General features: G+C 41.2%; 1 protein-coding gene across 2 annotated transcripts in view; it reads right to left on the bottom strand.

Moving 5' to 3' along the window:
• Positions 1–15,880, bottom strand: part of PIEZO2 (piezo type mechanosensitive ion channel component 2) — a 441,466-nt gene that overhangs the window by 29,915 nt on the left and 395,671 nt on the right. Inside the window, exons 40-45 of one of the 2 annotated variants that reach the window (XM_045527221.1) lie at positions 10,366–10,533; positions 7,481–7,903; positions 6,827–7,085; positions 4,721–4,903; positions 1,210–1,462; positions 34–166 (exon numbers count right to left, since the gene is read on the bottom strand). In XM_045527221.1, coding sequence (XP_045383177.1) covers positions 34–166; positions 1,210–1,462; positions 4,721–4,903; positions 6,827–7,085; positions 7,481–7,903; positions 10,366–10,533 — 1,419 coding nt within the window. The remainder of the gene's footprint in view (positions 1–33; positions 167–1,209; positions 1,463–4,720; positions 4,904–6,826; positions 7,086–7,480; positions 7,904–10,365; positions 10,534–15,880) is intronic. The other variant, XM_045527222.1, reaches the window with a different exon arrangement.

Raw genomic sequence — 15,880 nt, 5'->3', positions numbered from 1 at the left:
AAACAGATGACTCAAATGTTTTCGTGGACTCACTTCTTGATGGTAAAAGCTTTGGCTTTGATTAAATGTTCTTGAAGCTTTTCCGTATAAAATTCCCTTTTGCTTTTTTGCTTGATGCTCAGAACACTGCTTCCTTTTTGACTGCTGTTTCGAGTGCTTGTGCTGCCTAGAAAGAAAAATAAATCGTATGATGTATGGAAAAGAGTGGGGTTTATTACCATGAATATCTCAGAAGCCCCCAGAGCCCACACAGCAGAGGGATGCCTTGGAACTGGTCTCAGAGCCTTTATTCAGGTGCTGAGAGTATGCCTCAGAGGATGAGGATGAGCTGGAGGGTGAGTATGCACAGATGCCTTTAAGAATGATTACTCAGCAATTTGGGATCTGTCCTCTCAACTCTGCTTCTATAGGAAGATAGATCTGGGGAGTGTCACACCCAATGGTGGCTCTTTCCTGGATTGTTTTATAATCTTTGTCCCAGGAAGAAATAAACTGGAATAGCAGTTTTTACAGTGCTAAATAGGATCTTAGGTTACAGATTTTCCAGATGATATCCATGACCCATGTCTGTTTTCATATCCTAATTTATCTAACTGTAAAATGGATATAACATGATCTTTTGAGGCCAGTGTCTGCCTCAAAAGCAGGTTCTGAAGTTGAATATACACAGGTGTTTGGAAGCTTTAGACATGAGCACTGTAAGTACAAACGCCCAATTACTCCAAGAATGACAACTGTAAGGCATATCTACTTTCTGACTGTACCTGCTGGTTAGTAAGAAATTAATAACGAGCTTAGGAAATAAGTAGATAGTTTGGCTAAAAGTTCCTATCGATTAAATCTAAATACATTATCAAAATAAATTGTGATTTATAGCACTCTGGTAATGCACAACAGAATTTTTGCATATAATTTAAAATTATCATGAGCCTGACACTTGCCAGGTGCTAGGCAACGTGCGGGCCACTTTTCCCAACTATCTGAAGTCCCCGTCTTGGAGGGAATCAGATGTTTTGAGCAATGAGGTCACACAGCTGAGGCAGGAATTGAACTCGGGTCTGTCTGATTTCAAAGCATTTTCTTTTCACATCACATTATCTGTTTCTTGATAGAACCCAATAAACTCCCCTGCCCTAGACCCACAGGCACCACAGAAACTAGACAATTTGGGGGCTTATTCCAGGCTAGAGATACCACGTTGAAAGGTACCTCTTTTGGATCTATTTGAAGAAAAGCTGGATCTCTGGGATATCTGGGAGCTGCTGCCGGAGCACTTCCTGCGCACGGCTGTGTGCTGCTCGGGGAAGGTCACGTGCACTGACTCCACGGACGTGGCCAGGTTAATGGACTTGAGGGAGTCGGAGGAGTCTCTTCTGCCGCGGGCGAGGGAGAGCTCATCATCAGAGTCGTCCTTGTCTGAGCCACTTTCAACAATGTCATCTTCATCCCACAAGCCGTGGCACTGGAAACCAGGGAAAGGGACAACTGAGCCAGTGTTTCAGGTGGGACCACTGGTGTCCTGTCCTACAAAATCTAACCCAACAAACTGTCCCACAAGATTAGAAAAACAAGGGAAGAAAGCTTATTATCTAGAACTTTATGAGCGTCCCAGTACAGTGGAAATGGTGGATGTAGACGATTGGAGTTTGGCTGATCACCTGAGATGGAGAGAGATAATGTCTGGCAGATGGATAAAGAGGAAATTATAATCACTTGACTTGTTCCTTGAGTGAAAGCATTTTTCAGAGCATGTCTCAGTGCTCACAACCAGCGTTTGAAGTATCAGCTGATGAGTCAGGCCCCACCACCCGTGCTCACCAAATGCCTTCAATTGAAGAATGCTACAGTCCCTCCCCAGCCTGCAGAACAAGATCTGAACCCTCCATTCACCCAGGGGTGACTTAAAAACAAAGCTGAAGTGTTCTACTCAAAACATGTTAGCCCACATGTCAGGCAAAGATTGTGATGCCTTCTGCAGAGTCTGGTTTTTGCTTCAAGGAAACAGAATGAAAGGGCAGGCAAAGAGAGAAGGAATGAGTACAGAGAAGGAGCAAGACGCTGCCTGGACTGTAAGTCATCCTGAGGATGACCTTGCTGCTGTCAGACTCTCCAATGCGCTCACTGTCTGCTGAGTACTCGATGGTCAGGCTGTGCCTTTGCTCCCCAAGACTTTGTCCAGTCCTCCCTCTGACTTCTACTCTAGAGCAGTGGTTCCCCAACCTTTGTAGCACCAGGGCATGATGGCTTCAGGGAAGACAATTTCTCCACAGACCTGGGGGGCCAGGGAAGGTTCCAGGGTGACTCAAGGGCATTACATTTACTGTGCAGTCAAACCTCTCTGCCAATGATAATCTGTATTTGCATCTGCTCCCCAGCACTAGCATCACCACCTCAGCTCCACCTCAGATCATCAGGCATTAGATTCTTGTAAGGAGCACATAACCTAGATCCCTCCCATGTGCAGTTTACAGTAGGGTTCACACTCCTAGAGAATCTAATGCTACCACTGATCTGACAGGAGGCGGAGGTTATGCAGTGATGTGAGCTATGCAGAGCAGCTGTAAATACAGATGAAGCTTTGCTAGCTCACTTGCCTCTCACCTCCTGCTGTGTTGCTGGTTCTTAACAGACCACAGACTGGTACTGATCCATGGCCCGGGGATTGGGGGCCCCAGCTCTAGAAGATAAGAGCTCCAGGCTAATTTGTCAAAAATCAGTCGGTTAAAAACCAACTCAGAGGATGATCAATTATCAAATAAATATTTACGAATAATTTGTCAGTTGGCAAAGTCATTCAATTGACAGTGATCTTAAATATTTATTTATAAATATATTATTTTTTAAACAGTCAATGAATGTATTCTTACACATTATAAACATAACAAACATTTCAACTTTTTATAATGGGATTTTTCCATTTATATGGATTTCCTTCAATTTATTTTAAAAGTTGTTTTTTCTTTTTCCAACATTAACATATTTAGATTCTTTCACAACTTTCTCAGTAGCATATTTGTATTAATGTAATTATTTACAAAATTTACAGCAAGCAATTCATACTGTATAGGATAATTTGAAGTACTTTTGAAATTTCTACATAGTTTTAATTTGATTTTTATAGCAACATTGTATAAAAGCTATGGGGTAGTTTTGTCTTCTTATGAAAGATTTATCATGCCAAAAAGTATTTTTCATATTATTAGTTAAAATTTCAGCATACCATTACCTCAAATTTCATATACACTCATCATACATATGAAATTTTCATGTATAAGTACACCAATAAGAAAAACCAAAATTTTGTTTACTGTATGCTTTAAATATAAAATTACAGCTGTTAAGCCATTTGAATATTGATGAAAAGATTGTAAAAATGCCTAAAGGTTTACAAAAAATTTTAAATGATACACAAAAGGATGCAAAAATTGCAAAAGAATTCTGAAGTGGTCAAAATTATACCATCATGTGTTAAATGCTGAAATTTAAAAATGTGATTTTCTAGAACTAAAAAAATTAACTCATTTATTAATATGTTCTTAGCAAGAATCAGTACATTGGATAAATTCAAAAAGTTAACATATCTATCAGAAATTTGCAAAATTGAGGCAAATTCAATTTTGCCTAATTGGTTTCCTTAGGTAACACACCTTTCATAAAGCTGCCATGCCCCACTGACCCAGGAAAGGCTCCCGCAGGATGGAAGATTAGGGGCTTGGGCACTTTGCAAGACAGAGTGAGAATTTTGACCAGTGTCAAAATGAAACCTAGTTTGAAATAGCTCACTGAGCTAGGATAGAAGTTAAACACACTGATACATACCTATGTGTGCATGTATGTGTATGCATGTGTATACATTAACTTATGCCAAGCTGTGCTCTAAAAAGGGACCCAGAAAGATACTACTTGATAAAATAAATTTAAAACATTTTATAAATGAAGACAAGGTTAAAATGAGAGAAGGAAAGTAAGGTTATGACAATGAGTACTTTGATGCATAAAACATATACTATGCAATCATTTCTATTATACTGAGTTGAATGGCATATTTATAGGCTTAGTTTATAATTCACAGTGTGTGAGAGGGAAAAAACCACAGAGTTGCTCAGAAGGAGCAGGGTTACTGAATCTGACGCGGGGTTGTCTTGTATAAAGGTCTTGCTACAACAGGGTAATGAATGGATTCCTCAACAACGAGCTTAAGGAAGCACAGCTCTGGGCATCACCAGACCATTTAATATGTGATCTCGTAACCAAAAGCTAATGGTTCCATGACAAGAAAGTATGTAATGAAAAGCAATTCTATTAGAAGAAATCAGGCAGAAGCTGGGGTGGAGAGGAGAGGCAAGAGGGTCCACTCCAAATTGTAGCTCTCTGATGTTCTGCCTTAAACTAGTGGTAGAATTTAGTGCATCAGGCATTAAGGTACTGCACATCATTCAAGCACGCAATAATCCACAAATGTGTATTAATTATGTGTTTAACCTGGGATAGAAATATGGGGAAATCTTCTCCCAGATTTATTGTAAGTTCCATTTTTGAGCACCACAAGTGTTGAAAAAAAAAAGTTCACTAATGAACATAACCTTTTTCTTCAAAAAAAAAAAAAAAAGACCATAAAAGTAGACACCACCCACTCGCCCCCTGGCCCTAAGGCCAACCCTAGGAGCAGGACAGGGCTGCAGTCAGCAGCGCCAGCCGGTTAGTTGTTAGCGTTCACTACCTTCAGAATCGACCGGTGGAAGAAGAGAGCCAGGAGCTGAATGAGGTCGTAGAGAACATAACCTTCCTTCTTTTCCACTCCTATGATATTTGGGGCGTGGTAAGGTTTATCTTTGTATAATTCCACGTGCTTATTCCAAGGAAAGAATCCAAATTGGAAGAAATACTTGACTACAATTGCCACCTACACACAGATGGTAGAAATTAAAAAAAAAAAAAATTACTCCTTCTCTTAGGAATAGATTTACCTGTATAAGAGAAACAGTGATATAAAAATTAAGAAAAAAATGCCCACTTCACAGTTTTGATGGCAGGAATGCACACAGTGATGTGGAATAGCAACGCGAGCATCCTCACAGACTGCTGACTTACAGCGAGAGCAAAGCTCACTGTAGGAAGTGTCTTCCATTGCACATCTAGAAAGGCCAGATTCCTCATGGCGCCACAGGATTGGTCATTTCCCCTACTTGGCATTTATGCTAATTTAGTTAGGTATTTGTATAATTATTCAGCTGCTAAAATATGGTAATTAGGACAAACCTGAATAGAAACATATTTATATCTTTATATTTTATTTCTTTAATTTGTAATCTTTAGGAGCATATGATGTGGTTTGGATGTATACAGTTTTCACTTTCCTCCCTCATATCTGTGTGCTACATTAGTCTGTCAGCTACTAAAAAACAGAAACATCTATTTTATTTTCTACTTATCTTTGTATTCTCATGCATGGTTCTCAGCTTTTGGCACACAGTACAAATTGTAGAGTGAATTAACATCAACTTAATTTCCCATTTACTTCACTCTTTAACGTGAGAGAAAATGAAGAGCCCCAACTTAACCAGGAACACTTTATTTTTGAGGTGAAAACTCTATGAGTTGCTCTTGTTCCCTTTTCCACATTCTTGGTTCCTCCTTTTACCTCACCCCTAGGTAAGACAGGGGATCTGACAGCTGTGCGCACACAGAGGTGTGACACACTGTGCCATTCCCTAAACTCAGCAGTCATTTGTGTCCCGGAGTGATATAATCGATGTTTAGGAACAATTATTTTGGACAGGACAGTTAAAGTAATAGATATATATTTGGCTTTATAGCTTTTATTTTCATTATGGAAATACGATACATGCTTTCCATACTTTGAATACTTTTGATATGATTTACTGTATAACTTTGTTTTAATTTTACTGTTGAATTACTTATAAACCTACAAAACTTCTAAGCTCTAAATGTACATCTGTCATGAGGAGTGTCATTGAAGAGGAAATTATAGTGCTGTAGAAAGTGAAAACCTTTCTGTATGAGTCGAGGCAGAAAACTGCCGTCTTCGCAAACCTGAGAACAGAAAGAGCCGTGGCAGCCCAGGGCTCGAAGCCCTCCGAGCTTCCTTTACTCCCGTTGTGGTTTCCACGGGAATCTGTGACTTCTCTGTGTTTGCTAGGGCAGCACAGGAAAGCAGGTCCATGCCCTGGGCAGGCTGCACACGTTCCCCTCACTTACGATGAAAACAGGCTGCCGAGCCACACTTTGTGTTGTTCAGATTTTAAGCAGGTGTTTGTAGCATTTTGTATTGTGATGTATGAAAACTGACTTTTAGGTTTAAAAAGGGAAAATATGTATGCTGCGTCACACTATATTCAAAGTGCTTTACTGTATCCCTGAATTCAGTGGCCATTCACTGGACAACCCGTGGTGCCAGGCACTAGGCTCAGCTCTGCATGAATAAGACTGTTCTTGTCTTAGTGGTTAATATTCTAGGTCAGGCAACCAGGCTTCAAGAGCCATCCTACCTCTTGCCAGTTGGGTGGGTAACTTTGGGTCAATTATTTAATCTCACTGAAGATGTTTCCTTATGTGTTAAATGAGAATGGTAGTAGCACCTACCTGGTGTGAGGTGTGAAATGTACAAAGATATGTGAAATTGTGAGGGCCAGATAACTGTCAGTGCTGATCACTTGTACGTCTAAGAATGTCTGTGGAACTGAGTGCTCCATGTGAAATTGTCTGGGGGTCAGGGCGGGCCCATCTGGAGAGAAGGCACAGGGGTGGGGAGGTGCACTTTCTCCTGCACAACACCTAGAGTCATCCACGAGGAGGTTGTGCCTACCTCAGTGTAGACAATGGCCATCATCCAGAACCGGCGGCTGGGCCTGGGCACAGACAGCATGGCCCAGAGGAAGATGAGGATGGGGAGCAGCAGGGTGATCATGGAGGCCGAGACCATGTGGTTGAGGATGATCACGAAGTAGCACACCATCTCTGAGCGGGCCACCAGAGTGTTGTACATGGCATAGAAGAGCAGCAAGAACCGGGGCTGTTCCATGTAGAATTTCTCTGATTCTTCAAGCTCCTCATCGTGGAACATTCTGTTCACATAAACAGGACGACAAACAGACATTTGTCTTTAATTTCTCCAAATGACTGATTTTAACTTAGCATGGTCCCTCCTGCTGCACCCCCACCCTGCTTCTTATGTGCCTGTATTTCTTTTGGAGACAACCTAATATCAGACTTTATCATGGGAAGCGATGTCAACACAAGGGTCTGTTGGCAGTTTCTGCTGGTTCCATAACTCAGTCATGGGAGGACTGAAGTTAGTTTCGTACTTCCAGTGCAAGAGGTCCTCAAACTGTATGTTTGCTCTACCTGTCTAGGTGAACTTTTTAAAAACTACATGAATTTTTCTCCATATAAAACCAGAGTGTACACGTAAGTGGTGATCTCTGGGTAAGGCACAGGGTCCCTGCCCGACTCTCCTTACTTGTTCAGCAGCAGTTCGCTGGCGGTCAGCTCGTGCGTCAGGGGAGGTAAGATGCTGGACTCCAGCTTGTCCGTGCGGCTGTCGTCGGGGCTGACCACCATGTGGTTCTTGCCCGTGGAGTCGTCCTGTGAGCCGAAGGACAGGTGCTCGAAGCTGACGGCCTTGCTGTAGGAGGGTGGCACCTCCACGTCCCCATCCACAGTGGAGAACTGCGCCAACTCCTCCTCGGGGGTCAGGCCCGCCTCCTCCGCGCCCAGGGCTCCCGCCTCGAACTCGGCCTGGTACTCGGCCTGGTACTCGGCGTCGGCCTCCGCGGGCTCAGGAACCGGGCCCCTTGCCTCCTCCTCCTGCTCAGCCTCAACTTCCTCAATGGTCTCAGTGGTCCCCTGGCGCGAGTACAGCATGGTGCACTGAGTGGGCTCGCTGTGGGGAGACAGGGAGGGCACCGAGCCCGCGTCTCAGCATCCACAAGCCTGGGAACCTGTCAGATTCTCAGGAGACCCCATCAGAACTCCCAAGTGAAAATATCAAGGCACAAGAGCAAATGAAATACCCAATTTTTTTTCTGCATTCCATTTGTTCTGCCCCTTCAGGATATGGACAAACAGCAGCCTCTCCCATGCAAATGTCCAGGGAGCGCGTGCGCTCAGTTTAGAACCAGAGCAGGTCCCGTGGCTCTCAAGGAGCACAACCCGCCTGTGCACAGAGGCTTTTAAAGTAGTATCAAGATTCACAGCCATGGGTTCCAGTGTTTACTTCTAAATCATCACATACTTAGCATAGCATACCTGCCACTCTGTCGACTTTAAAGAAGAGCACAACATCTGTAGGTTTGACCAAGATGTTTCTACTTTCCTCCTATGCAATGGACCCACTCAGATCCATAAGGGAATGACTTTTTTCATTGAATATTGGCTAAATGAACAACTGCCTGCTTGACAAAAAATGTCACCCTTCTCTAATGTTTGTTTTCCATCTTTTGCCTTTTTCTCATTGGTGTGCATCACATCTGAGTCCCCACCGTGGCCCCAGCTCCCAGCCACTGCCCACTTCCCCTTGCCCTGGGAATGAGCCAGCCTCCGCCTCCACACCAGCGTGAGCTCTCCCAGGGCCCTTCTCCCTTTCAGCTGCTCGTTCCACCCCAGGGTGCTGCCCTGTTCTCTCTGCGCCCAACGACTTCACTGATTTTCTCCTACCGGTTCCTCTTCAAATGTTCCTTTTTCAGAAGCTTCTCTAGTCTTACCGTCACTCCCTACTTTTGGCATCCTGTTCTTTTCTTGTATGCCCTTCCTCTCCTCCTTTTATTCCTTCATCTTCTAACTTTCCCTATCAGGTTCACGCAGAAAGGCTGGACGTGAGAACAGCGCAGCCACACCAGGGACACTTACAGCCTGCCTTTCGTTATCGTCTGCCCCAGACACACCCAGCCACCAGAGGGAAGAGGGGCAGAGTTACCTGGGAATTTGAAATCTGGTCAATGTAGGAGTATAATTTGTTAGGTTCTGAATCACGTACTATTGTCTGAATGGTGTATGTGAACATCTGGGTTCCATAATCACTGAGATTCTCAAATACACAGGATGTACCCATTTTTCTTGTCATGGATACTAGTGTAGGCGTGTGAATGAATAAATGAGCCTCGGCAGAGGATTTCATGGCATCTTGAGACTGAAGAACCATGTTTGCAAGAGTCCTTGATACCCGCTCAGGAGTAGATATTCCAGGGGCTTTGGTCCTGACAGTGTACATCGTGGAATGCCAGGCCAAACCAGATTTTCACTAAGACTTACCTCAATCACATACAGCCTCCTAGGAAGGTCATGCAATTGACCCACCACCCAGGGATTTTCAGATCACTGTAGCCAACCCCATACCAGGTCTAACTTCCAGTGTGACTCCAACCAATTAGAAGCACACTCCCTATTGTTTGGGATCCCCTCTGGCCCCGAGGAGCAGAGGATACCTTCAAGACTCAGCAGAGAGGAATGGCACAGCAAGCATGAGCCAGCCAGGGCCAATGGCCAAGGCCTTCTCGTCAATGCCAGGCTCCAGTGTACCGCAGCACTGTGTCAAGATATACAGCTGCCGGCAAAAAGAAGGTAGCACCCCTCTGATTTGCCACTATGAGTAATCAAAACCTGTTCTGGTTTGGGCCATTTTCATAAGCACAACAGTAGTTGATGCTTCTATGTGCCTACTGACCACTCTAAGGCAATTCAAAAAAAGAGTTTTGGATCATATGCAAATAATTTCATTTCCAAATGATTACTGTTTTAGGGTAGGACTTAATGACAGAACTTAAACCAAAGTAATTTTTCCAAACAAAACTAGTTCTAAGCTATAAAGATGATACATTCTTTTGCATAATAGTATTCTTTTAAAAAACCAAGGGTATAATATATTCTGACTTTATGTCAATTATGTACATACTATGTGGACAGATTTATTCAACTAAAAATGACCGCATATGGCATAATTTTAGATTTTTTTCTAGTGCATGTATCTTTGGATGAAATGATGAGAAAAAGTTTTCTACCTTTCCTGACAGATTTTCCCCATTTGAGGACTGCCCACATAAGCTCTAAATTATGGAGAAAACAATTATGTCTTTAAAAATGGAAAGTATAAAGTACTTTAAAAATGGAGAACAATGTTTATAACAAGGATTTTAAGAAACCCCTAACCAACAAAAACTAAAGAGTTTTATATGCTGTCTTGAGAACAATTATGTCTCAGAAAGGGTGGTGGTTATGCTTTTGTTAGTCATGCAGATTGTTAAAATAAAAATGAAATAAAAACATACATCACAAGAACTTATATTTGCAAAGATATAAAGGGGGAAATGGTGATAAAATTATGGAACAAAGCATGCACAAGTTAAGCACCTTGATGCTAAACTGCCACTGTCAGCTGATGAGGAGGACATATCCATGCTGAACATTTTACGGAGCCTAGGCCGAGCACGCTCACTTGTTTTAGGAACAGTTTCTGGTCCATCTAAATCATCAAGGGTAGACTGCCTTGAGAACAGCATGGTTGCTTCAGTGTAGCAGCTAGCAGCGCAAACAGTTACAGAAACAGAGTGTTAAAACACCAGTGGTACATCAGGTTATACACGGATCAATTGACTAACACACTGCCATGCAGCAAACCACACACAACACCAACACCACCAACAAAGACCACCACAGCGGGGCTCCAGGACAGGGAAGGACCTGTTTGGCAGGACAAGGAAACACACGAGTACTAGATTTTTAAAAACATATTGGCTAGTGATAAATTATGAAATGGCACTCTCTGGCTGGGACTGGGAAATAGAATTATGACAAGTCCCAATATTTCTCTCACAAAGCAGAATTTATATAATTGTAACTTTGTAACAGAGGTTTTTTTTAATTAAAGAAGATAGGCTTTATTTGGAGCTCGCAATCCTGAGTTCACTGAGAGCATTTATTAATCAAATTGCTTAAGCAGAAATAACTGCTCATGTAAAATTTATATAAAAGATTTCAATCTTTTCTCTTTTTTTGAACACAGTCTCCAAAATGGGAGAGGGAAACTCAGGAATGACCACAGCAAACTGAATTTTCCACCTCATTTTTTGAGTGATACTCAGTGATACTCAGTTAAGCCAAACTAGATGCTTGCATGTAGTAGAGATGCTGGTTTGATATGCGACTGGATATAAACCAACATCAAAAATAAAATAAAATGCTGTAAAGAAAAAAACAAAAGAACTCTAGCAACGGCAGGGGCATTTTGTCCATTGATTTTTCTTTTCGCCTAATTTTTCTTCTGGATCATGTTTTGGGTCTTGGTGGATGCCACAAGGGAGAGAACCCATTGGCTAAGGTCTTCATCTCCTGGTACCCAACAGAGCAATGACTGGGGAGGGAGCATGGCAGGGCCAGGACTCAGCTGCTGCTGGATGAGGACACTAATGGGAAGAAGCAAATAGAGCTATGGCACAGGCATGATTTCAGTTCAGACATGGCTTAACTTCCCAAAGAGGGACAAATGACTGAAAGAGTCTCTGCGGGAGACAACTGGAATATTTATCTTCAGAGCTGACTGCAACTGTCCTGGCTGACCCGGGTGTGCAGGCCCTGGGAGGTGCAGGCTGGCTGGTGTCCAGGCTGACCTTGTTAGGCTGAGCATGGCCATCACATGAGCTCACTTGGAGCCTACTGGCTGCCTGGCCTGCAGAGCCACATGCTGTCAGCGGGGGTCCTGAGACCGACATGGAATCTATTCAGAATGGAATGACCTTTGGGTGTCTGGGGGAGGGAAGTGGAGTCATCCACGCAGGGAATCAGTTACAGGGCTATTCAGGTCCCAGGTGCTGGAGCACAGTCTCACGGCTGCTCCACCGGGGCCATGCTGCTGTGCAGGTCACAGATATGTGGCCAAGACAGGTGGAGGTGGGCACGAGAGCAGTCAAATACTCTCTGATAAGGACATAGAGGTTGGTTCTTGTTTAGTTTAGTTTAGTTTTTTATTAAAGGCCCTAACTCCTTTAAATGTCACCAAGTCCTGGACAAAATGAGGAGACGATGACAAGATAAACTAGAAACTCATTGGACAAGCACAGCTAGGATTGGGCTTCAGTCCCCATGTTGATGTTAACCGGCTGTTGGGCATTAGGTAAATCAATTCCTCTCTCTGGGGCCCCAATTCTGTATTTCTGAGAGGCGGGAACTTTGAGTTTCTGTATTTCATTTCATATTTGTAGAGATGCAACCCTGTAGCCTTTTGAGAGTCTGCAGGCAGAAAGATACTGTACCGGCTCCTGCAGCTCTGCTCAGATTTCCTTCGTGGGAACTGATGATTCTAATTCAAAAGTCCTGTTTATCTTGTTAATTCCTGGGTAGAGTTCTGCTGTTACTTCTTCCCACCTTCAGAACATACACGATCCCACACAGTTGGGTTCTCTGTGAGGTGACCAACTTGCCATCCAATTCAGGACAGTTTTAAAGTGAACAGGAAGGGGTCTGCTGTCATCCCCTGCCTGCGGGCCACACACCTCGAGCTCCCGCAGGAGAACACAGCAACCTCTTAGGTGACATATTTCAAATGATAACCTCCCCTTCCTGTCTGGGAATGCTCTTCAGACTGTAACTAATGTTTCTTGCAGCAATTTAAACTAAAGCTAATTTATTTTCTGGGAAAGTAGATGTCATCTGATTTCATAAAGCAACCATTAAAAATTAAGTTTGCCATTTTGCACCTGGATTTGAGGAAATCGTGACTATTCCAGGAAGTCAAAGGGAATACAAACTCCTTTGTTAGATGCTCACCGAGACCCCATCTACATCTTTGGACGTGTACTGTATGTCCCAAGGTCAAAATTTGTGACACGAATCCTAGAGCAGGAGCCCTAAAGGGGACTGGCTGCTGGGTGAGCATGTCCTCGCTGGGAGGTGGCAACTGGTGGCCATCTCAATGACACAGGTGTCTGAGCACGAGCTTCCCCAGCACAATCTCCTCTAGGGAAGGTTACTACCTTCCCAGCAATCAGCATGGCTTCCTGGAGACTCTAATGTAGACAAATTATTACTCTTGGAGATTTAAAAGTTTCCAAAGTAGAGAAACCAGGTGTGTGGCTCAGCCAAGAAGGGCACTTATGTAAGCTCATTTACTGGCAACAAAATGGACCCTACTATGCCTTCCCTTTCTTTAGGTTGGAAAACAAAGTAAAAATATCAATTAAAACTTAATTTTAAAAGTGCTTGTTTTCTATTGTACTAGTAAATGTATTTATTGATTGACACTTTTATAATTTGGGGCATATTGTGACAGTCTTTGTTAAAAATCAATCAATGAATTTAAGTATCTCCTATGTCACAATTTTTGGTCATGGGTATGATTTTATATTTGTAATTTTGGGGCAGTTATTTGATTTTATTTTAACCAGTCTTTCATCTTCTTCTTCCTTTTTCTTCCTTAATTATAATTTATAATACTTAATTTCTTAATTGGACATATTGTCAATTGTTATTCAGTTTAAAGTCATTAATAGAAGACTCATATATGTTAATTTTACAAAAACTTTATTTTCAATTCACTTTCAAATATTCTCTTTGATTTCGTTGCTGCAGAGTTTGGCTCTGGAGCCTCTATTTTCAAGCCAGGCTCATGTATGATGTTCAGGAGGCCTATAAAACCCTTGAGATTTTATGAAGTAATTTTGTATTTATGTGTTTTTTCCTCTGTGAGAGAATATATGGCTTTATGAAATTTCAAAAGAGGTTCACTGAAAAATGTTACCATTCACTGTTTGTGTTATCACAAATTAATGGAAAAAGGCTACTGCATTTATTACCCTTTCACTTGCCAAGTTCAGAATTCTAGGTAACAAAAAAAATCTCTGTGTTATGCAATGAGGCAAAAAGGGAGGGAGGTTTAAATAAATGCATTTGAAAAATATTAAAAATCACATGATGGGGCAACATATTTTTTTGAAGAAAGATGCAAAGGTGCAATGGCCAAACTATATACTATATATGTATATAATTGTATTTTTCACTATGTGGGAGGAAATAATTCCAGTTGAATATGAACATGACTTTCAGTAAAGTTCACCAGAGCTATCTGAATCCTTTTATTTTGAAAATCAGAAAAAATGAAAACATAGTTTGAATCAGACTCAGGCCATATTTCATATATGTAGAGTGGCACTCTCTAAAGCTGATGGTAGTGGAACATTTGTAAATGTTGCAAAAATAAATACATAAATGAAAGAGAGAAACATTTGGAAAATGTATGTGTAGAGAATCTCAGCATTTTTTTCATCTTACCATTCCTTTGGTTTTTGAAAAATAGTTGTTTGGTCATGAATAGTTCCTAAAGTGAATTAATAAGCTTTTAGATTTCCCAATTCACCTTCATTCACCCTGCAACTAGGAAGCAGCATTAGTCAGCATCTCCCATGCCCACTATATTCTGACAAATCTTGCCCCCCAACTGCCCTGCCATACACACCTGTATAATTTTGCACACCTGCCCATGCAGTCTCCATATATTATTGAGGAAAGAGCTACATGAGATAAGCTGGAATGCATGAGGCTTAGGTAGAAGGGGGTTAAAAATGTATTTTAAGTTTTAGCACTAAAATGAATTAAAGAGAGAACAGTTCAGTTTAAATACATTGATCTATATATAGAGAGAGAGAACTGTTACAACAAGAACAAATTTATGAAGGTTAGCAGGTTCTAAATAGGACAGTTCTTATGGTTTTCAAAAAATAAAAATAAAATACAAAATAAATAATGACTTTTGTTTTAATGATGTCTGTCAAAGGAAAAGACAGAATTTCAAAATGTAGATTATGGGATGTTTTCAGGAAGACATACAATGAGGCTCTGTTAACATTCACCAATCAAAGCATATGATATTAAATTTTCTCTTTGCAAGTTTTCATATTACTAATGCTTTCAGAAATTAATGATTGAGAAATGTACATGTGCTTGGGTAGAAAGAGACTGAAAAACAAAGTTTTATTACCATGACACATTTTTCTAATAACCAATTATTTTATTCTAGGAATTAAAAGCATATTAAACAGAATCTCAATTGGAAAATAAATGTTTGACCTTGAAATCATGAAAGGTTTCTGTCCTAAATGTTTCTTCTTCTCACAAAAATATATAATAGCTGAAGCATCTGTGTTTTTGGAACTTATAAATAAACTTATAAATAAGCAAAGATTATTGTCAAATTAAAGGAAAAATATAATCTCCTTATTTTTCTCAAAGGACTTTAAAAGAATCAGTACCTACTTTGGCGAGATAGAAAGGGATGTATCAATGCACAGTTTTATCTGTACAAATACTACATTTAAATTGATACATGTATGAATACATATATTTTTTAAAAATAAAATGAGGCTTTAGCATAGATACTATTTTAAGACTTGAGATTTTGCTAAATGTGTATATATTTACTATATATATATATTGAAAATATCTTTCCATACCAATAAATATGGATCTGAATCAATAATAATTATTGGGTACTGAAAGAATGGGCACAGCTAGAGAAGCTCGAATACAGCAATTCAGCGACAGTAAATAGCACTTCAAGGTAAAGCATTTTTTTCCCCACCTCTCCCTCTCAGGTTGCAATTTCAATTTCAGTTGTATATTTTGGGTTTGGTATTGATAAAATGGCCTCAGTACCCTCCCCTATTTCATCTGGAAATACATTCCGTATTTGTGAAGGACAAATAGTTCTTCAGGCTGTGAGTGCCTTGCTCAGTCTATGAAGTGTGACTCTGAAGCCACCAGGGACTTTCTACACCAGCAGTCAGTGACGGACAATCTCTACCATCTTCCCCATGGCAAGTGTTTTGGGAGGGAACGGCTTTATCTCAGAGATTCCTCCCAGGCTCGGATCACTTAG

The sequence above is a fragment of the Lemur catta genome, chromosome 16 (assembly GCF_020740605.2).
Source record: "Lemur catta isolate mLemCat1 chromosome 16, mLemCat1.pri, whole genome shotgun sequence".
Classification (NCBI taxonomy): domain Eukaryota; kingdom Metazoa; phylum Chordata; class Mammalia; order Primates; family Lemuridae; genus Lemur; species Lemur catta.
Note: the sequence above shows the minus strand (reverse complement) of the source record. Positions and strands in the feature narration are given on the sequence as shown.